The sequence below is a fragment of the Phalacrocorax carbo genome, chromosome 11 (assembly GCF_963921805.1).
Source record: "Phalacrocorax carbo chromosome 11, bPhaCar2.1, whole genome shotgun sequence".
Classification (NCBI taxonomy): domain Eukaryota; kingdom Metazoa; phylum Chordata; class Aves; order Suliformes; family Phalacrocoracidae; genus Phalacrocorax; species Phalacrocorax carbo.
The window spans coordinates 17,327,197-17,348,628 of record NC_087523.1 but is presented as its reverse complement, the minus strand read 5'-3'; the positions used below and the strand labels follow the sequence as shown (position 1 = coordinate 17,348,628).

The window sequence follows — 21,432 nt, the reverse complement described above, 5'->3', positions numbered from 1 at the left end:
TCATCTACTGCTTTATTCTTACCTTAAGGTAGATGTTCAGATATGAGTGGTAACTAGGGCACCGTTATCCATGTATCAGCATATCAACATTTGAAAGTATTTGATACTCTCAGAATTATGAGCATGCTAGATATTGCACATATTAAAAAAAATAAGTCCCACATAGAGAGTATAAAGTACATGGAAGCTCTATAGGAATGAGGGAAGAAAAGATGCAGCACATACCATCCCCACCCTTGCCCCTCAACAGACCCCACTGTATTTACCGCCTGGTACCTCTTTCCCTCGGGAATTGGGAAGTGTGACATCTTATCTGTAGCCGCTGCCCCAAGCAGCAGTGACAGTGGCTTGCTCCCTGCCACCAAGGGAGCCAGGAGCAACACTGAGCATTGTAGGGTCAGGGATCCCCCCAGGTGCCTTTCTCCCGGTGCCACGATTAAGCCTCTGGCACACTATAGGTATTACCATAGTGCAAAGGAGCAGTGGCACCTTTGCATTTTTGTATATGCTAAAGGCCAATAAAAGGCAGAGCACAGGAGCACTGTGGTTTAGTTGTCGACAGCATTGCCTCTGCTAAAGACTGCAGCACAGTAGCTGCAGTAACAGAAGGCTGTGAAAATCAGGAGTCTAAATACAGCCCACTATTTACAAACCAAAGAAATCAGACAGCTCGCTAGGACTGGCCAAACTGAGCCCCTGTGAGACAATACACCACTGTCAACGTCTGTTTGAAAGAGGCTAAAATCTGACACATCTGCTAATCTCAAACGCAGCAATCTCAGACCCTATGCACTCTCCTCTTTTGCCTGCAGTCTATGCTACCCCCTGCTCACATGCCCACACTATTAGCACTGCTTACATCCCTGTTTCACCAGAGAGCACAAAGCTTCTACAGCTGATCACAGTGCCAGAGTGACAGCATCCCCTCCTACACAGAACAACCTCGCTCTTTCACGGGTCTTCAGCTAGCAGGTAAAGATGAAGCAGTCCCTTCCCATAGCAGGACCTGACATATAATGTTCATGGTACATCTCTCTGCTAAATCACAGATTTACACTTGCACTACACAGCTCTGAGCTGCTGCTTTAACTTCGTTAATAATTTCAGTTTGTTGCAAACACATATCTACCAGACATTTTTGTTTTGCCTCTGCACATACAGCTCAGGATTCTCCTATTTCAACATCAGTATAGGAAAGCAAAGGTCTGCTTGGAGAATCTGATACTTCAAAACCTCCGTTTCCTTGGCGAAATTAAGGGATGTCAATATCTGGTACAAGAAAGAATCTCATGGAAATTACTGATGATCAGGCCTGTCAAATGCTCTGCGACTTCCATCCTTCCTCTTCCCTTAGTGGGCTAACATCAAAAGAACTTCACAGATCTTTCCATCTAGTAACAATAGCTATTTACTCATCATAATCCCTTTTACAATAAATACCATGCCAGAAGCTTTTGTGTGTCTCCAGGTTGCAGGTAACCAAACTGGGGCAATGTCTAAAGATTTTCTCAGACACTGACCAGAACCCCTGTAAACCAAAACAGACCTAGTCCTGTGCTCGGGCTCCACAAGGCAGTGCTCGAAGAGCAAGGTTCCCCTTCTGGCTTGTCTGTGTGCCATGGGGCTGTCTTTGTCACTGCTGCTCACAACGGTGCTTCTTACCTACGCAATTTGAGCCTGAAAATCATAATTTGAAACTATAATTTTCTGCAGAGGCCCTTCTACAAATAACCTCAGACTGACAAAAGCAAGCTCCTTAAAGATGCAGCAAAATCACTTCATCACTGTTTCATGAGTTTTATGTTAAAGGACTATTAAGAACCCATTCTTTCTGATAGAATTCTATTTTCATCTCCACTATATTTTTCCTTTGGGAGCTTGAAAAATAAGATTTCTCCATCTCTGCCTTTTTTTTTCCCTGTCTGTTTCTATTTGATCAATGATGATTCTTTTTATCCTGTACTTCTAAGAGAGTTGACATTAAAATGGCTAGTTCCTATTCTCCTTCTGTTGTATTTGTGCATCAGAGCCATTCACAATGATGTCACCTCAGCTCTGGGCATCGTCTCTGCTAGTTCAATTCCAGCTGAATTGCTGGAGCTAGCAGGACATTAGCATTCACTTGATTGATTTAGCATAGCCAGAGAATAAGATGGGTTTTGTGTTCATCTACACACATAAAAAACCAAAGAAATTATAAAGCGGTCCAAAGTTGGTAAGTTCTTTTGGAGTCACACATCTTTTGCTTCTCATATATCTTCCTGTGCTTGAGGGCATCATTTAAATAATGGCTATTTCAATGCCAAGCCCTTCCTTGACAGTGCGCATAGATGAAAAAGGAGAGAAAAGTGATCTAAAACTATTAACATAGTTAATCAATTTAACAGATTTCAAAGCTAAAAGATCATATTATGCATTATCTCCTACAAAATGTGGGCTATATAAGTTCATCCTGTAATTCCAGCATCTTGTCCAACAACTGGAGAGAACACTTTTTCAGAGGTAAATACTTTAACCTGAGATTTGAAATTAGCACTAAAAATATAACACTCTCTTGTTGGCTTTAAAACTTTCTTCCTTTGTCCAGCGCCCACCCGTGACAAGGTCTTGGTGTCCTATGTGGCTGCGCACATTTGCTCAAGATGCACATGACCTACAAAGAGTCCATGTCTTTCCAGATTCCAGTTTTTGACCGTGAAGCTAAAGTGAAGAGGATGCAGGGCAAAATTTTCAGAAGAGGTGGCTGAAGTTTGGCTCCAGAATCCATCCTCCTCCAGAAGAGATGCTGAGCTGAGCAGCTGCCTGTGAAGTGAATGAAAAAATTCATCTTTACCAACCTGCGAACTAGAATCTCCACTGTTTTATGACTTTGGAACAGGGATTCCCAAACCTTTTCCAACAACAGGATTGAAGACCCCAGCAGACACATTTGTTCAATTATGTGCTTTACAGGCTGAATGAAACAATGGAAGTATCAGGTATGTAACAGATCAGTAACAGTTGGCCTCTTCATAAAGGCCCTTTTCCTGCACTGTCTCTGCTGGCTTCAGTGGGAGTCTCAGCTATTCAAGATGAGAATTTTTAGCTTTCAGACCACACTTGAGCCCCTCTTCTGATACAGTCAGGTAGACAAGTAGAAACTTGTGTGTTTTCCAATAGTTTCAGCATTATAAATATATGGGTGATGTGACAGCAAGGTCAGCTGTCCCAGTCCAACCACACCTTTGCATTTCTCGTAATTTCAACAGTGTCTTCTCATAAGGGGTTGTTTCTATATGGCAAATAGCACAACTGGTGTTTTAACTGCCCAGACATGTTTGCGATAGCTCACCTCTAGCTTCGGCTACCCGCTCAGAATGTTACTGCACTGCCCTGGCTCAGCCTCTCCGCTGCACACTTACGTAACAGAGAGACAGATGAGCCTGTTTCCAAGAGAGTGGACATTCATTTGTGATCATTAACAAGCAGTCACTGTAAAAGATGACAACTCATATGTCAGCTGAAACATTTCACATTAATTGGAACAAAGTTCCTATCAAATATGTTTTGATAATAGCCAATCTCTCACAGACATTTTGGACCACACGATGAGAACATAATGTTTGATCTCTTTCCTTGGAGGCAAGAAAGAGCATCAGAAGGCAAATGCAGCTGCAACCAGCAAGGAAAGACAAACAGAACACAGCAGGGGATCAGCTGTCCATCAAGACAAGCAACTAGCCGTGGAGCTCTTCAGCTCTGTCAGCAGTTTAGATCCTGGCACAGGTCTGTATGTTTCAAAAGCTGCTACTGTTTGAGAGCGTGGTGGAAATACTACAAATGATCGGTAGCAAGTAAGGGGGGAAGGAGCAGCTAAAGAACATCTCAATGGACAGCAAGTCAGTACTCAAAGCTGAAATCTGGCCGGTATTCTGCGTGCATACAGGGACTATGTTTTAACACAAAATGAATGCACAGCCATTTGAAGTGATCTTAGAGGAGCCGGCTCTTCTAGTTCATTCCTCCTGTGTGACTCAGCATCTCCCTTGGCTTTCCTCACTTAACTTCCATCTTAAGGCTGGCCCTTCCTTGGTTATGACTTTTGACTGGTTCCCAGCCCGTGGCAGACTTACTTGAAACACTTATCTCCTGCAGTTCTTAAAGAGTTTCTTGTAGTAATTTGAGATGGAGAGTTACAGGAGTACATGTGTGTCTAAATGAGCTCTAATATAGCTCCAGAATACTTAACAACAGCTGTTGTGAGATCTTATGCATTAATATGCCATTTTAGTCCTTTTAGCACCAAGCAACACTTTCAAGCAACACAGAAGCCAGAAAAGTCTCTTCAGGTTTATAACATGCTTTACATGCTGCTTAAACTTTCTCTTCACTGATCTGCTGCTAGATAAAAGCAATGTTGAAAATATATTAAAGTGACAGCCAAGATCTATAGCTACATTAGTCATTCTGTCAGAGCCTTGGAAAGAACCTCACTGAAGTCAAGCAGGAAAACAATTTGTTGAAGCATCAGCTGAAGCAGTGAGTCGCAACTCATTCAAATCTCTCTGAAGTACATGATCAAGCAACTGCTGAAGCCCTGAAAGCCACAATTCATTCTGCAAACAGGAGATATGTAACACAAACTTTAAAATTACCTCCAGTCTCTGGTATGTGATAACAACCTGAGTGTCCACCTAGTTACACCTTAAAAGCATCCAGGTGGGAAAAGATAGGATGAGTGATATTCCCTTAGTGTAGTAACATAACTACCCAAGCATACAGACTGACAATATTTTCCTATCACAGTGTGTAATTACGTTTTAGTTCCACTGAATGGACATTCACTGGTCCCTTCTGGACATACACTGATCCAACCAAGATCACTATTTTGTAACATTTTTACCTGAACCACTGGCAATGGTTCCCCAGGCCCAGAAGAGTCAAGCAATCAATGTTCGAACAGATCTTTTTGCCAAAGATAACATCATTAAGCTTTGATGTCTACAGTACAGCCACAAGCCTAAAAGAAAAATCATACCTGAATAACCAGCCAGCTGCTAGAGAATCCAGAGCAGCTCAGCTCTAAATGGACTTAAAAAAAACCCCACTAAGTTCAGCCAACCAGGGCATACCTTACAATATAGGGAAACCTATGCAGGACTTTATCCTAAACACTATGTTGGCCTAAGGGTACGCTATAATCAGATAATAAGAGATAAAACATGTAAACCCCCCCTCTTTTTTTTCCAAGAGGTTGTTAGAAAAAGGGAGAAAACCATAGTTCAGTGACGCTCCTTCAAATCACGTCAATCCTAACCTCTTGAGAGATGATGTGTAGAAAGTGATTCTGACACACTTCTTTCAACCTGGGGCTCAGGAATAATTACGACTAAAGGAAAGAAAGAGTTACAGCAGTAGAGAAATGTTTCGGCTTTACTCTCTGAATATTAACTGATCTTGTGCGGGCATCGCGCTCCGTGCTGGGGGAAAACAAGTGAAACGCGCTTCCAGCACCATTGTGTCGGTCGGGAAATTTAGGGCAGCGTATGAAACGGCGTCGGCAGGTTTGATCCCGGGTGTGAGTCAAGGCCGGTTCTAACTTTCCGTCGCCATCCCGTCCCCGCTCACACACCCGCGAACTTAAAAGCGGCGCGTTTGCGCTCAACTTTAACTGCTTTCCCCGTTAGTCACGCAGATAGGCTCACAAAGAGAGGTTCGGATGGATGCAGGGAACAAACATGCCGCCAACCGGGCTCCGCCGGCGCGGCGCTCCTGCCCCCACCGGCCCGGCCAAGGCAGGCCCGCCCCGCCCCGCCCCGCCCCGCGACGGCGCCCTGCGCCGCCCTCCTGCCCCGAGGGGACGCCCGCCGCCGTGCGGAGCCGCTGCCGCCAAGGCAGGGCGCGGGGAGAGACCTCCAAAGGGGCAGGGCGCCGTGAAGGGGGAGGGAGCGGCGGCGGCGGGGCCGGCGGCGACGGCGGGGCCGGGACCGCACCGCGAGATGGCGTCCGTGCCAGCGAGCGACCGGCGGGCGGTGCCTAGAAGGGCCCCGCCGACCGCTTCCGGCGGGGAAAAGGAAGGGGCGGGGCGACACGCTTCCGGGGCGGGGCGGGGCTGCAGGTACCCGGGCGCGGGCGACACCGGTAAGCGGCGGCGGATGTGCGGGAGCGGGTCCTGGCACCGACCTCCGCGGTTGTAAGGCTTCCCCCCGGCGCGCCGGGTGTCTCGGGGGACGGCGGCGGGCGGGCCAGGCCGCGCCGCGGGCAGGGTCCCGGAGCGGGACGGGCGGGCTCTGCCGCCGCACACGGGCCGGGAGGCGGCCGGCACCGCGGCGTCTCGGTGCTGCGGGGCAGGGGCCGGGCGGGGGCCTTGCGATCTCGGCGGTGGAGCGGGACCGGGGTACAAGGCACACACACACCCCTCGCGGGGCCCGTCGTACCGTTACCGGTAACGAGAGCCAAGATGAGGAATGTTCCGTGTGCCATCTCCTTTTCACCATCCTGATGCATAGGTTAAGGGAACCACAGCCGGATTTAGAAATTGAGGAACGTCTTAAAACCCTACATATTATCCATAGACTATACATACTCTTCTTCCTGTAAGCTCTTACAGTGTGTCTCCTTTCTAGGAAAAATGATTTCCGAAAGCAGCTCCTTCGTGAAGGGCGTGGTGCTGGGAGGAGCCTTCTGCATGTTGGTGACACTCCTCGGACACATAAAGGTGGGCCATGGGACCAAAGCACATCACCACGAGCACCATCACATCCAGGCTCCCAACAAAGAAGACGTCTTAAACCTTTCGGAAGGTGAACGTGTGGAGCTCAGTAAAAGCATCCGCATTTATTGTATCGTCCTTGTGAAACCAAAAGATCTGGGGCACTGGGCTGCGGCGAGAGAGACGTGGAGCAAGCACTGCGACAAGGCAGAATTCTACAGCTCTGAAAACATCAAAGTGTTTGATTCTGTAACCCTCAACACAAACGATATGTGGGTGATGATGAGAAAAGCTTACAAGATAACGTATGAACGCTACAAAGATGAATTCAACTGGTTCTTCCTTGCATACCCAACAACATTTGCTATTATTGAAAATCTCAAGTATTTCTTACTGAAAAAAGACCCCTCGCAGCCTTTTTATATAGGCCATACTGTGAAATCTGGTGACCTTGAGTATGTAGATGGTGAGGGAGGAATCGTCTTAAGCATCGAATCACTAAGACGACTCTCCCATGTTCTCGAAGACTCTGACAAGTGTCCAGAGCAAGGAGGCATGATCTGGAAGCTTGCCGAGGATAAACAGCTAGCCATCTGCCTGAAGTATACAGGAGTGTTTGCCGAAAACGCAGAAGATTCAGAAGGAAAAGACGTCTTTAACACTAAATCAGTCGGTGCTCTCATTAAGGAAGCAATGTCTACTCATCCTCAGCAGGTGGTGGACGGCTGCTGCTCCGACATGGCCATCACATTCAGCGGACTGGCCCCAAACCACATGCACGTGATGATGTACGGCGTTTACAGGCTGAGACCCTATGGCCACACGTACAACGATGCACTCATCTTCCTTCCGCCTGCGGGCTCGGACAATGACTGATGCCTCTTCGGAGAAGACCTGGAACCATGGAGTCAGCTTTTTTCATGACACGCATTTGTACTGACAGATTCGATTTTGTATCTGGTGGTACTGGTGTACAATTTTTTTTGCACATTGAGGCTTGGTGAAGCTCTTAATTTTAAAAGTGGAAGGAGAACTTTTTTCTAAATCTTTTATACAGAAATGCTTCTGGCTTTTGACAGTGCTGAAATGAAAAAGAAGTTAATGTTTATGATAAAAGGAAATTAAGTTTATATGGGGGGTTTGTACATGTAAATATTTATTAATGAAAATTCAAATTAACTTTAGCCTACTGTTACAAATATATTTTTGCAATACTTTGATTCTTTCAATCCTTCCAGGCATTTCTAGAATGTCTTTATATCTTTCTAAGATGTACCAATAAAACTGACAACAGATTCAGTCTCAAAGACTAACTTTAAGCTACTTCTTTACACTAAACTACAGAAAAGCCTAAGCTATGCTGCGTGTCCAGCACCTGTCGCTTTATGTACATCCTCCTAACCCAGTAATTAATTGGCAGGAAGCAAACTGACAAGAGATCTGTTAGGAAGTTGCAGCAGAATAATATTAAATGACCTTTGGACTGATGTATTTAAGCAGACAAAAGAACAAACATTATCTGAGTAAGTATTAACATGGTCAGGTAGCCTGTTAGCACAAGAATAATTTCTCATTTTAAATGTCACTTCATCTATAGAGTGTATTAGAATGAAAGTCCAGTATTATTTTTCACTTGTTAGTGGTGTTAATAGCAAAGACAAGGAAGAAGTTGGTTAACTGTCAATACAAATGTAGTGTAGATGTATTTACAGGTATTTTTAACACCAGGATGCAGAAAGCCCAACACATGTCCACAGCCCCAGCCTATCTTTGAATGTTATGCAGAATTGGTTACAGGCACAACAAAGCAATATGCAGAACTCCAATTCACGGTTTGGGGGTGGTGGTGTGCAGTGGGTTGGGTTGTTTGGGGTGTTTTGTTCTGTTTATGGGGTGTGTGTGTGTTTTAAAGATTGTGCGCACTTGAAATCAGTTTTATACAAGGTACCACCAGATCACACTCCCTTCCTGTCTTAGCAAGTGGGAATAAACAGCACTTCAATATTTACTCCATTTAGAATTCACTGAGCTGACCTGCATGTTTCAAGACTTAAGGTACTACATCTGTCTGCTACACCTATGACTATCACAGGCTGTGGTGGTACTAGGATATCCATAAAAGACCTGAGAAGAGAGCATGTTATCTCACCTTTCTTTAATAGAGCATTTGTAATATCTAATCCTATCCTGAGCTGCAAGGGGACAGGTGGGGAACTGAAACAGCTGCTTCAGAGCTGATGGGAATATCCACATCTTTTTTGTTTCAAGCAACAGGTCCTCCATTGTTGACAAGAATGGTAAGACAGCTGCTCAGAGCCCCAAGCAAGCTAGTGCAGCTCAGCTTTCAGAAGGTGCACCTTGTCTCGCCTTCTGCACATTCTCCTCCTCCAGTTCAGAGCTCAGCTGACATAGCAAGACAAACGTACACAATTTCTGCCAAAACTTAGATAAAGCTTTAGTATTTTGACAACTTTTTGCTAAATTGGTATACAAATTAATTTAAGCACGATTTAACTTGCATCTTCTTACAGAATCATTTATAAAATGTTAGATCCACAGTTGGGAATATTGACAAAGCCAGACGAAGAAAGTATAATTTTGATTTCAGTGGTGTCTCTGATATCAAAGAGAGCTCTGACCCTGCTGCAACAACAGCAGTCATAGGGCAAGTCGAGGAAGAAAAATGGGAGCTAGCAACCCAAACCAGAATAAATTTATCACAGATTTGAGAGGTACTGTAACACAACAGGGGGAGACAAGATGGAAGGGGAAAAAAGCAAGCCACAGAACTCAAAAGACAAGCTTATTTTATGCAAAAAAGAACCACTGAAGCACAAACCGATTCCCCATCACATTAACAAGAAATTAGTCCATTTATACGAGAGTCTTTAAGATGCATTAAAATGCATTCTGAAGTTAAGGTCTGAGGTTTGACCACACTTTCTTCTGTTACACTGCTGTAAAAATCACCTTCATCTCTGTCTTCCTACATCAGTTTCAGATTTACCTTGTCATTTTCAAAAGTACACCCTTGTAAATAGTTTTACAGGAAAAACTTAGACGTTGCACATTATTAGGTAACACACTGCATCTCCCATGTCTTAGTGTGACTTTAGAATCCGATGGAGAACACCTCTGCCACTATCTCCTGTAAAGTTCCCAGGGTGGGGAAACAAACATGCAGAACAGCACCAAGACAAGGCACTTGCATACAAAATTACATTCTGCCATTGTAAAAGACAGGCGTTAGAACAGAGACTTGAAATATTAATAAATGCTTCCAGAGACAGAGTTATGAGTGGTAGACCTTAAACTTTCCTTAGTTTATTAAATGATCCCATGGCACAGGCTGTTCTCCATAGCCACAGCTTTGGGTATGCGTCGCTGAACCAAGTTGGATTACCCCGACGAACACACGGTGCTCTTTAACCTGTTCTGTAGATGTACATACACATGGCAGTGTGCACAAGCTGAGAACTCCTTTGAAGTTCCACCTGAAGAAGCTGCTCCTGGCTACACTGATAACGTTGTTTTGCTATCGTGCCTTTTATAAACAGTGATTTTTTTTCTGCTCCTAAAATAAGAAGGCAAACGGAGTAAAGCATCAGGCACCAAGCTGGCACACGCTCCATTTGGGGTATGCCCACCACTACTATAAACTCCACTATAAGGAGAGTCGTATCAAACAGTGTTGGCAGGTAGAAATTTGAACATATATATATATATATATTCTTCAGATATGAACTAGCATAGAGGAATTTCTAGTCCACATACCAGTTTAAGTTCATAAATCCTATACAGATAAATGCATATTCAAAAGAAAATCTTTAAGTAAAATACTGAAGTTAATGCTGTTAATAAATTAAGTTAAAAAATAAATGTAAAAAAAATTACTTCTCCACATTCAAGAAACAGGTAGACTTACAAGATGTTAATCAGAAGAAAAAATCTGAAATGTTTCAGAGGTTTTATAAACCGTATTAATTACGTTTCACGTACACTTTATATTACTCTTTTAAGAGAGTGTAAAAATGTAAACATTTCTTGGCTTTTTCCTCCTTTTTGTCTGAAATAGTCTACTCACAGTCCATGCAGGATGTTTCCATCAGATATCTTCAGTCACTGAAGACTTGTGTTTAAGACAAAAGAACTGTAAGAAAAAGAAATCTAGAAAACTATTGTAGCCTAACGATACTTTCGCATTCACTTGATTTATTTAGCATAGCCACAGAACAAAATAATTTGTACATTCAGTCACATTAAAAACAAGGAATTACAAAGCAGTCCACATTTAATCTAAGTGCATTCCTTTGGAGTAACACAGTTCCTTTTGTTTCACTTGTATGTCTTCATATGCCAAAGGCCATCATTTAAATAGTGGATATTTTCGATACCAATCCCTTTGTTGACCTTCTCACTGTAGAAGAAGAAAAAAGGCACAGAAGTATTAGCTAGGTTAAGTGTTCGAGCAGTACAAAATACAATATTTGAAGTAGAAAATGCAACATTTGTCAACTGGAAGCAGAGAAGCTATCATCCAGAGTCATAACCTTCAAAAGCAGGTGGACAAGAAACAGTATTTGTTATTACATGTACCCACAGTGCTCAATGATAAGAGGACAATATTTGCCTTCCACATTTTGTCAACAATCTTCCACAATATTTTTAACTACTTCTTTGTGGGAGGTAGTTCTTCAGACAACACTTTTGTTACTTTCCTTAATTTTAGCATTTCTTTGTCAAAGTAGCACAGCAGTTGTGACTCTCTCCCTCCAGCACAGGAGGTGGTATAACCTGGCTGGAACGTGGAACGTGACAAATTCTGGTTCCAAGTGTGCCACTGACACAGTCAAATGCAGGTGAGCTGCTTCGCTGCTAGTTGCAGGACATCTACCCACTTAGTAAGAGTTATAAATTCTAAATTCATATGCCAAGGACATGCAGCATATTACAGACATACAATCCTATATTTTTTGCGTCACGCAATCCTTTAAAAAAAGGATTGGTTTGTATGTCTGCATTGGACTGATGTTCTTTTTTCCAGTACGTTATTCCATGGAAAAAAATCTAGCTTTGTCACAATAAACAAATCTCATCGATCTAGGACTGATAATTTTCATTCCCCTGGAGAATATAAGTTAGTGTATTTACACTAAGCGTTCCATTACTTATACAACTTGTCCAAAAGTAATCAGGAAGGAAAATAATGCTGTGCTAATTGCATTACACATCATGTATCATAATCACACCAAGTGACTGATACCATACTGTTTCACAGTTTTCCGGTTTAAACAATATCACACAAAAAATCATGCTAACAGGCTGCATAGATCAGTATCATTTCATTTTCCTCTCCAGTTCATGCTGCTTCTCAGAGGAACACTATATTCAGCTGCAAGGCTGCTGAACTTGAAGTGAGGATTAGGAATAAGATAATCTTGGTTTGCAGCGATCACAGCAGATCACTGCAGATGTATGACTGGGACAAAAGTAGCTGTTCTTTCCATCTACTCTTGGAGACTTCTGAAGGCACTACAAAGAATCCTGAGGAATATAATTCCTCGTCAGCTACAGCAGGTCCAAATCCAGGTTGCTGCAGTCCCACTCTGTCACTGTCCTCTGTAACACATTCCCACCTCTTTCTCTTGTGCTACCATTGTGACTTAGGTCCGCAGAGCAACCCAGTACAGAACATGATCCTGCAGAGCATTATCCCCACAAGAAAGAGCAACTTGTTTTCATGAAAATCAGCTTCCTCACCCACAGAAGGCCTAGACAGGGCTGGAACAAACACAGCCCAAACCTGCTGGGTGGTTCTTACCTCCTGCTGTAAGATATTAAAGGACTTAAAATGACAGAACAGTTTAGCTACTTACAATTTAGCACTACCTGAATGCTAAGAACAACTAACATCCATTTCCATTTTCTGTCTCTCTTCCTTCTCAAATAGTTTTCAGTTGATGTTTATCCCCTGAACAGACCTCTACATTTCACAAGAAGCTCAGCTAAGCCAGCAAGCACATCAAGAAGGAATGCTGCATGTGGGCACAAGGTAAAGACAAAGAGAAAGCCACAGTGGGAAGGCCAGCTGGTCAACCAAGTACCAGCAGGGCTTTAGTCTCTGCTGTCCCTGCAGACAAAAATCACTTCAACGTTTTCAGTCCCTTCAAATCCAAATTACATCTCTTGCCCAGCCCAGGTAGTAAGTACTCAATATGAGTATTTCTTTGTCCAGCAAGATCTTTGAGAAAGTATGATCAGAGAGCAAGAAGTACTAACATTCAGCAGTAGTACTAATGTTGTGCATCTTAAAACCCATGTTCAAACAAAAAGAACTATTTGATTCCATTTGGTAAACAGTTAAGTAGCAAAGATACTCCCTGACTCTCCTTCCTTCCCCAAATATTAATCAACAAAATGAAGTCTTAAGAAATTCTGTACTTGAACGACATACGCTGCAACAGTGCTGCAGTAACCTTGACAGTGGTGCTTATATTCCAAACTAACATAGGAATAACATGGTACAGGTTATATTTCAATTTTTAGAACACTTACATGTCCTCAGCTGACATCTTCATTACTCCCACACATAATGCATGTTGTTTTCCCTCTGCCATTATTGCCTACAAATTACCGCTAAGGAAAACGATTATTTTTTAAAAAAAACAAACCAGTTTCAGAAAAGTAAAAGCAACGTGAAGAAACAGCTTTCCAAGAAGTTTCAAAATCCCTTGTTTAACTGTTACCCTTTCAGTAATTCTAGAGCGCTAGCTCTTAAAGATAAGCAAAACAATGCACTGCATTTAACAATTGAATCAGTGTGTAGAACAAAGCATGTACTTATGAACTTGGAACAGCAATTACAGAAAGAGATCTCCCAGCACTACACTCCATTTCCTCCTTTGTGCCTAACACAGAGATGATGGCCTCATCCTTTCTGAACAAAACTGCACACATTTTGGGGCCATTTTAGATTCCAAGGTGCAGCAGAATTGAGACACTAACATCCCAAAACCAGAAGTACTGAAATCAGACATGTCCTTTTCAAAGCTTAGCAACACGTGATGCTAACTGCTGATCTTTTCCTACAGCACCTAACAAACAACAAAAGCAGCACAGCTTGGTATTATTAATGCTGTATTTGCTCAGGGGTCCTTTCTCAGTAATAATAAGCAGGAGTGAATTAGCATACTTTCCTCATTTTACATATGCTAATTTTATCAGACACACAGAGCAAGTCCTCGCTACAGCAAAGCTGATCCTAAACATCTTTCCAAATTCCCTAGGAACAGGAGCAAATTCTTCTTAACCAACCTTGTATCTCCTTTAGTTATAGGAGGCAGGGGACAAACTATACTGCACCTCATCTAATTTTACAGTTCTGCATAAAAATCACAAAGGAGCTCCACTTATTGATTAATGGAAGAGCATCCCAGCCAACAGCACAGCAGGAATAGTTATTTAGTTTGCAATATCACAGTAAGTAAAAAAATTTAACAACTTTAACCTTGCCAAATAATAAAGAGCTGCAGAGGTTCAGATATACCATTAAAATCCAAAGTAATTCAGATTACAATCAGCTGAGAACACAAGTACAGAAATTTAACTCATCTCACAGCAAGCAGTAATTCACAGTTAAAGAAGGATACAACAACTGTATCAACGGCAGCAGGGTAAAGCTTTGCTCCAGGAGACGTCAGGCCAGGGCACATTATATTAGCTCCACTTAGTACAAATTTAATGGCGCCTTTATCAACCTGCTGATGTGGTAGAATAAATGGGTCTAGGAGGGGAAAGATACAGCATTACAGTTAACACAGTAAGATGACAACATGAAAAACTCATTATCAAGTCAGTTTAGGGATAATTAGATACATAGTGCACCACGGGTAAGAAGTTTGAGAAACAATTCCCAGAACTCCTGCTGGACTGTACTGTCCCGAAAGGACACAAGTACTGTTCCTCCAGACCACATCCTTTGTCTGAGAACCAAAGGATAATCCAACACTAGTTCTACACCTCCTGCATACTCATATGCCCACACACTAAGTAACAATTTTAACAAGTTGCCCCAGAGAAATCAATCACGCAAGTGCCCATATACTGAGGTCTTAAATCCCTCAAATTACATGTACAACCTCTTACATGAAAAAGAACAGTTTAATGTTAACAGGACAAAAAAGGTAAAGGTAGACAAAATTCATAAAGGCTGCCAGCTCTCCAAGCCATCCTTCAACCTTCCTGAAGTATTTCAAACACTGAGATTTGACCAAATAACATTTTTAGGGACACTCATGCTCATCCAAATCAGAGTAACAAAATCAAGCAGTACAGTGAGAGGAAGAAAAATAATGCAAGAGGATAAGTTGTAAAAAGGAGAAAGTATGCAATATAAATTCTTATGGGCGACAAACATACATTACATCATTAAACTCATGATTAAAGAATATTTTTCTGGTAAGAACCTACAAGTATTTAGAAGGGAGCAAAAAGGATTTAAAGGAGGACTCAAAAGAACAAAGATAGGGACTAACAACAGGAAATTTAGATCTCTGTCCTAGGGAAACATCTCTCAAGGTTTTTTTGCAGAGCTTTGCACAACTTAATTCTTAGAAATCAAAGTTTAGATTGCTTAACATATAGCATTATAACAATTATGGGTGAAGCAATCCATATAAGCACCTGAAATAGCAAAGCAATAAATTACAGTTGAGACAGTATAATATATCTTTAGGATCTATTGTGGAATAGATATATGCATAGAAAGTAGTACGTTCTTTTTAATTCAGTTCTACAGAAGTCCTGTGGCATCAAGTGCTTGCCCCTCTCCCCCCACCACCACCATCCTCAGGACACTTACATTTGTGAAGCAACCTTAGTGTCGGGTAAAAAATCCCTTCTCTCTGTCTGAAGAACAGCAACTCCCCATTCACAGTGAGGATTTCTATGTGTTCATGACTGCAAGATTAAAAAAAAAATTATTCCAACAGACACTTAACCCTTTTATAGTTTAAATGAAATATTTCATTTCACAGATTCTGGTCTATCTTGGCATCTGAGAATTAAGACAGCCAATTAGCAAGAAAATTTAAAACTAAAAATTTTTTTTATAGCTTGTTCTTCAACACTGGCCTGCACACTTCCTTCCCCTTTAAAAAAAAAAATCTACAAGCATCCAGCTGCTCACAAACTGTATTTCTCTGGCTTTTTTAAAATGCAATAGAAAGAGTGGAAAAGGAGAAGGAATCGGCAAAAACATACTACCCTCTACTAAAAAAAAAAAAAGAAAATAACCCATAAAATATATGGAAGCCCAAAAATAGTAAAAAAACCCAAAACTGCTGGGAACTATCAAAGCAAGTTTGAGCTTCCATATCCATGAAGCTGAATGCTTCCCTTCAACAACAGCCTGATCCATGGAGAGCCCTCGAGTATGTTGCACATTCACTACCAGGCAACATTTTTGTTTTCCTCAAACATCCTCCTAGCACCCCTTCAAGAACGGGACAAGCAAATGCAAACTTTCTTGTTTGGCCATATCATAGGCTATTATCTGTTAAGAAATTATGAACGCTTTTCAAAACCACCAGGTTCATCTACTATACAAAGTTAACTTATAAAGGACGCAATCCTATCTCCTCGGAAGCCAGGGTTAAGAGAAAAGGAACTTACCATCTTACTATTTTGACTGGGTCTTTCTTTGGCATAATTTGGTTTAGCCATGGTTCAATAACAGGAAACTGGTCTATCAGCTGATTCTTAATACCTTTAATAACTGAAGTCTTCAGCTGGATGCAGTTTGATACATTCTCCTTTTCATCAAATCTGTCAAGTGAGTGAGAGTATTTCAGAAACGCACAATTTTCTGCCCCACAGACACCACACCTCAGCAGCATTCTTCAGAAACGCCTATAAATTCTCTGTAACACCTCAGCAGCACTGCATCCGTCCAACCCTCAAATCTAGGATGTCACGAGGCTTGAATTTGTCCCCGGGAACACCGGGCCGGGGAAGACAGGGAGGCGCCCACCAGCAGGCTGCCTCTGTGCCTGAACTTTGCGTACGTCCATGAAACACGTTTTTAGCCTCACGGACACACCTTGGCGCACAGCGTTATCCCATCCGCCTGGCAGGCTTTACTGGTAACGCCAACAGCCCCGTGCAGATGCGCTCAGGAAAGCTCTTCACCTTTACAGTACGAGCTGTGCTTTGTCCCACCCCAGAGTTCAGACAACTTCATGACTCAGCTCGCTCTTTAGATTTTTGGGGTTTTTTTTTTTTTGGCTTAAACAAGCAAGTGCCCGAGCAGCCCAGGTGAGGCCAGCCCGCCCTGCCCTAGCCCCGGCCCCCGGAGCAGGGCCCGGCCCCGCGGGCGCAACGCTGAGCCCAGGAGGGCAGTGCCGAGGCCCAGGGCCGAGGCGGGGGGCACCGGGTCCGCCCCGGCCCCCCTCCTTCCCCCACCCTCCAGCCGCCCCCCGAGCCCAGGGGCGGACGGGTTGGGCCCCACTCACTTCTTGAACATCCTGGGGGCGGCGGGCGCCGGGGGGCGGCGGCGCGGGCACCCGGGGCCTCCGCGCTCCCTCACACGAGGCTCCCGGACCACCCCTCCACGCCAAACCGGAAGCGCCGCGCGCTTTACGGCCTGTCGCGCCGCTCCGTGACAACGGAACGCGCCCAGCGGCACCGGGGCGAGGGCGGGGTGGCGCCCCGACGCATGCGCACAAGCGGCGGCCGGGCCGGAGCCCGTCCGACCGTCAGCCCCACGATTTGACCCAGGATCGCCGTTCCCTCGTTCGGAAGAGCGTGGCTTCGCTCTGGCCTACGAAACCGCCAGCGAGGGGAAGCGCCAACCTTAAAATCGGTCCTTTCTTAAGATTCCCAGAATCACAGAACGGCAGGGGCTGGAAGGGATCTCTGGAGATCACCTCATCCAACCCCCTGCTGGAGCAGGCACCCCCAGAGCAGGGGCACAGGAATGTGTCCAGGCGGGGTGTGAATGTCTCCAGGGAAGGGACCCCACAGCCTCTCTGGGCAGCCTGTGCCCCTGCTCTGGCACCCGCACAGGGAAGGGGTTTGTCCTCATGTTCAGGTAGAACTTCCTGTGTTCCAACTTGTGCCCGTTGACCCTTGGCCTGTCATTGGGCACCACTGAAAAGAGTCTGACCCCATCCTCTTGATATTCATAAGCATTTATAAGATCCACCCTCAGCCTTCTCCAGGCTGAACAAACCAGGGTCTCCTCAGCCTTTCCTCCTAAGGGAGATGCTCCAGTCCCCTGATCATCTCCATTGCTCTCTGCTGGACCCTCTCCAGTACTTCCCTGTCTGTCTGGAAGTGGGGAGCCCAAAACTGGACACAGCACTCCAGATGTGGCCTCACTAGGGTGGAGTAGAGGGGGAGGATAACCTCCCTCGACCTGCTGGCCACACTCCTTTTAATGCACCCCAGGACACCGCTGGCCTCCTTGGCCCCAAGGGCACGGTGCTGGCTCAGGGTCACTTTGCTGTCCATCATCACAGCAGTTCAAAGCATTCACACTGAGGCAGGCAGCTTTCCCCGTAGCTTCCCAAGGCACACATGGAAACCCATCAGCCACAGCACAAGTATGGCCAAGGCATGGGGCAAGAGGTGGCAGGGTGTTGGGCTCCGCTGGACGCCCTCCCGCCGTGGGCCATTCCGCCCAAGCCACATGCATGGCTTCCTCAAGCTTTCATAAGAACCAGGTGCTTGTTACTTGCAGATATGGCGCTGTTTTCCCAAGTAATCCATCGCTTTTCGTTAATGTAAATCCTTTGAAAGAAAAAGTGCCAGTAACTGCTAACATCATTTAAATACAAAATATGTCTCACAAGGAAAAATGTGGCAACCTTCTAATAAGCAAAGCAGATGCTACCTGTCCCCCAGTTTCAGAACAGGACACAAGATCCTGTCTATGGGATGATGAAAAAAGTTGGGTTTCTTGTCAAATGCTTGAGTCAGCCAGGGAATCGGTCAGAGGTGACGGTGCCACGTCCTTCAAGGTGGAGAAGGAGCAGAAGAAACCTGCTTCCAGTGATGATCTCAACTGCCAGAGAGAGAGATGGGTTCTGCTGAAGACTATTATGCTACATGGTGTTTATTAAAATCACATTAGGTTTTGCTTGGTGATGACTGCAGTAATTGTGGATATTAAACATAGATAGAGGGAATTCACTATGCTGCTTCTTCACTCTTTGAAGAGCAGGCAGGCATCATTTTTAGGCAGGTAGCTGCTAGAGAAGCCCATGTATGGGCGACTGCCCTATTTCTTTTTAGGGTAATGGAAATGTTACCACTAGCATAAAGGGGAGAAGGGAGAGGACATAAAAGACCAGGTCATCATTTATGCTAACTACCAAGCTCTTTTTTCCATACAGAATAAATTAATCAGCTTCACTACTGTAACAACGAATTAAATATTACAGAGTTACATCAGTCACACAAAGTAAAATCAAGTCTTTACACGTGGTATCATTTATTCAAATAGTGAAATAGAGAGTAAGGAACACACTAGTAACTTTTTAAAAGGATACGAATGAACTATGGCATTATATAAATCTTCAGGCATTTAACTTATGAACACCACCTCCACCGACTTTGTGGCATCACTAAAAATACTAAGCTATAATCAGGAATTTGATTTTAACTGAAACACAGCAACACTGCATGTGCCCAGATTAGAAAGTGAGAACAGGAGTTTATCAAACTGACAAACTATTCCACACATTTTTTTGTGCTCCTCAGAATAACTTCTATTAAATAACACTTTGCCAAGTAAACAATCCTTGCAGGTGTGCTCACCTTTTTAAAAACTGTAGTGAAAAATTCATCATACTCCCACCTCGAACGTAAACTTTTACCCTCAGTGACTCCCGATAAACATGGCACATCTCACTGAAAACATCCAAACCACCGCTTCCACACTAGCCTCAAACAGCAAGATTTGCTCCTAATTTTCAGGAATGGCTTTTCATTAACAGGAAGCTCTTATCTCCATTCTTCTGCTACCTGAAAGCATGGGCACCACTGGCTGCCTTCAGGGCGGAGCTAACCTTGAGTCTCTGTCTTCTCTTCCAAATGCTTTTTGCTGGTGTAGATACAATGACTTCCAAGGCCAGCTAACTGCTTGCCCAATCTAAATTTGCTCGTACAGAAGATTTTTGAAGAAGATTCCAAGCACCTAGACTGGAATTTTGTAATACAGCTGTCATTATTGTTCAGCCTCACCACAAAAAGTCTTTGCTATGGTTGCAGTGTGACTGTGAAGTAACAGAATTTTAAAAGCATGGTACCTGGGTAAAACCAACAAAGCAAGAAGCACATACAGCAAATGGCTTTACAAACCCTCCAGCTCCGAAACCACCCTTCAGGATCATACGCTAAATAGAAAGGATTTGGAATCGCTCCCCACTGTATGTTTCAGTGGGAAAAGGGCAAAATCTATCGTACCTGGCTTCCTCCCAGGTCCCCAGCACTTCACCTCGCCTTCACCTGCTCTCCCACATGTCCCAGACCATGACCGGTCTGGACCTGCATATCCTGACTGGTGGGACACAGCCACCGACTCTTCCCCACCAGAATGACCACATGGACAGGATAACCCTCCTGCTTCTCCAAGAAACGGAACACTTACGTCTCCTCCATTATAAATCCAAATCAAGGCTCTGCAGAAATGTAAGAACTCTTACGTCTCTACACCTCTTACCGAATTTGGCTTAAGTGAACATGACAGTTACTGGGAACAGGGGAGAACTTGACAGCATAATCATATAATTTTTATTTACTTAGCAAACCTGTTTATTTCTGTTGCATTTGATTTGGAAGGTAGCTTCCCAGTGCTTGGGAACTACACAATCTGATCCAAAGCCAGTCAAAAACAGACTGAAGCTCTGGGTTTTTTTAATCTGGAAAAACTACTTTTCTACACCAGAGTAGCATTAGGTTTCAGGCCTCAGGAGCTACCTGGCAGTTACTCGGACAGAAAACACACTCCAGAAAAACCTCAGTATAATTACATTCGTATCAATCTGGGCCACAGTTTCTGTCAAGACAAGTTAGCGTTATCTTTTTCTATCAAACACAGAAGCGCCAACAGCCTTCCCCGAGGAGCTGCGCTGTCAGGGAGGCAGGTGTAAGCTCTTGGCTGAAGTCCTTGGAGAGTCTCTTCTGGAAGAAAAACTTGTCGCTTGTTTTGTTACTGTTTCTGCTGCTATTTCTCAACAGTGATGGAATCCTAATGGTGCCCGTGGAGAGTGCACATTTCCTTTGGTAACAGATACACCAGCATCAAAAAGGAGCCACTGTAGGGCCACGACTTCTGGTTTTGCTTCCGAATGTTTAAAAAGGGAAAAAAAAGACAACAACCAAATCCAAAAAAAAAGGGAAGAAAAACAACGAAAAAACAAAAAACACAAGAAAAAAAAACCAAAACCAACCCAAAAAAAGGGAAAAAAACCCCCAAACAAAGAAAAAAAGTCCACGCACTAGACTTGAGCCCAATGAAAGTCCACATATATTAAAGTCATATTAAAAAGTTGTCAGTGAATGACTGTTTACAAATCAATCTAAGGAAGACCGTTCCCAAATAAGGTAACGGGCCCAAGCCTTCGGCTCGACAGCCGGCCCAGAGCGGCGCACCTGAGTCCAGTTAAACCCGGTTTTACACCACGTTTACCTCAGCCGGCAAGCGCAAAGTCGGACTTGGCCTTCCGGGCGCCCCGGCG

At 43.9% G+C, this 21,432-nt stretch overlaps 2 protein-coding genes and 1 long non-coding RNA gene across 7 annotated transcripts; 1 reads left to right on the top strand and 2 right to left on the bottom strand.

Annotated features, from left to right (window-relative positions):
• Nucleotides 1-1,781: 1,781 nt before the first annotated feature.
• Nucleotides 1,782-6,075, bottom strand: LOC135315376 (uncharacterized). 3 transcript variants are annotated; one of them, XR_010374831.1, is made up of 3 exons: nucleotides 5,297-6,075; nucleotides 3,332-4,999; nucleotides 1,782-2,802 (listed from the first exon to the last, which is right to left on the bottom strand). It is a non-coding gene; the product is annotated as an uncharacterized LOC135315376 (long non-coding RNA). The 3 variants fall into 3 exon arrangements; XR_010374832.1 differs by having other exon boundaries at nucleotides 1,782-3,471; nucleotides 4,883-4,999; nucleotides 5,297-6,069; XR_010374830.1 differs by having other exon boundaries at nucleotides 1,782-4,999.
• On the top strand, nucleotides 6,065-8,323 carry C1GALT1C1 (C1GALT1 specific chaperone 1). Of its 2 annotated transcripts, none has more exons than XM_064463283.1 (2): nucleotides 6,065-6,120; nucleotides 6,606-8,323. In XM_064463283.1, the coding sequence occupies exon 2, from the start codon at nucleotides 6,611-6,613 to the stop codon at nucleotides 7,565-7,567; it is 957 nt and encodes a 318-aa protein (XP_064319353.1). In that variant the 5' UTR covers nucleotides 6,065-6,120; nucleotides 6,606-6,610; the 3' UTR covers nucleotides 7,568-8,323. The 2 variants fall into 2 exon arrangements, with proteins under 2 accessions (XP_064319353.1, XP_064319354.1); XM_064463284.1 differs by having other exon boundaries at nucleotides 6,075-6,097.
• Nucleotides 8,324-10,883: 2,560 nt separating this feature from the next.
• Nucleotides 10,884-17,359, bottom strand: MCTS1 (MCTS1 re-initiation and release factor). Of its 2 annotated transcripts, XM_064463285.1 has the most exons (6): nucleotides 17,203-17,359; nucleotides 16,364-16,516; nucleotides 15,552-15,649; nucleotides 14,341-14,474; nucleotides 13,247-13,314; nucleotides 10,884-11,108 (listed from the first exon to the last, which is right to left on the bottom strand). In XM_064463285.1, the coding sequence occupies exons 1-6, from the start codon at nucleotides 17,211-17,213 to the stop codon at nucleotides 11,027-11,029; spliced, it is 546 nt and encodes a 181-aa protein (XP_064319355.1). In that variant the 5' UTR covers nucleotides 17,214-17,359; the 3' UTR covers nucleotides 10,884-11,026. The 2 variants fall into 2 exon arrangements, with proteins under 2 accessions (XP_064319355.1, XP_009510503.2); XM_009512208.2 differs by lacking the exon at nucleotides 17,203-17,359 and having other exon boundaries at nucleotides 16,364-16,602.
• Between the last annotated feature and the right edge of the window lie 4,073 nt (nucleotides 17,360-21,432).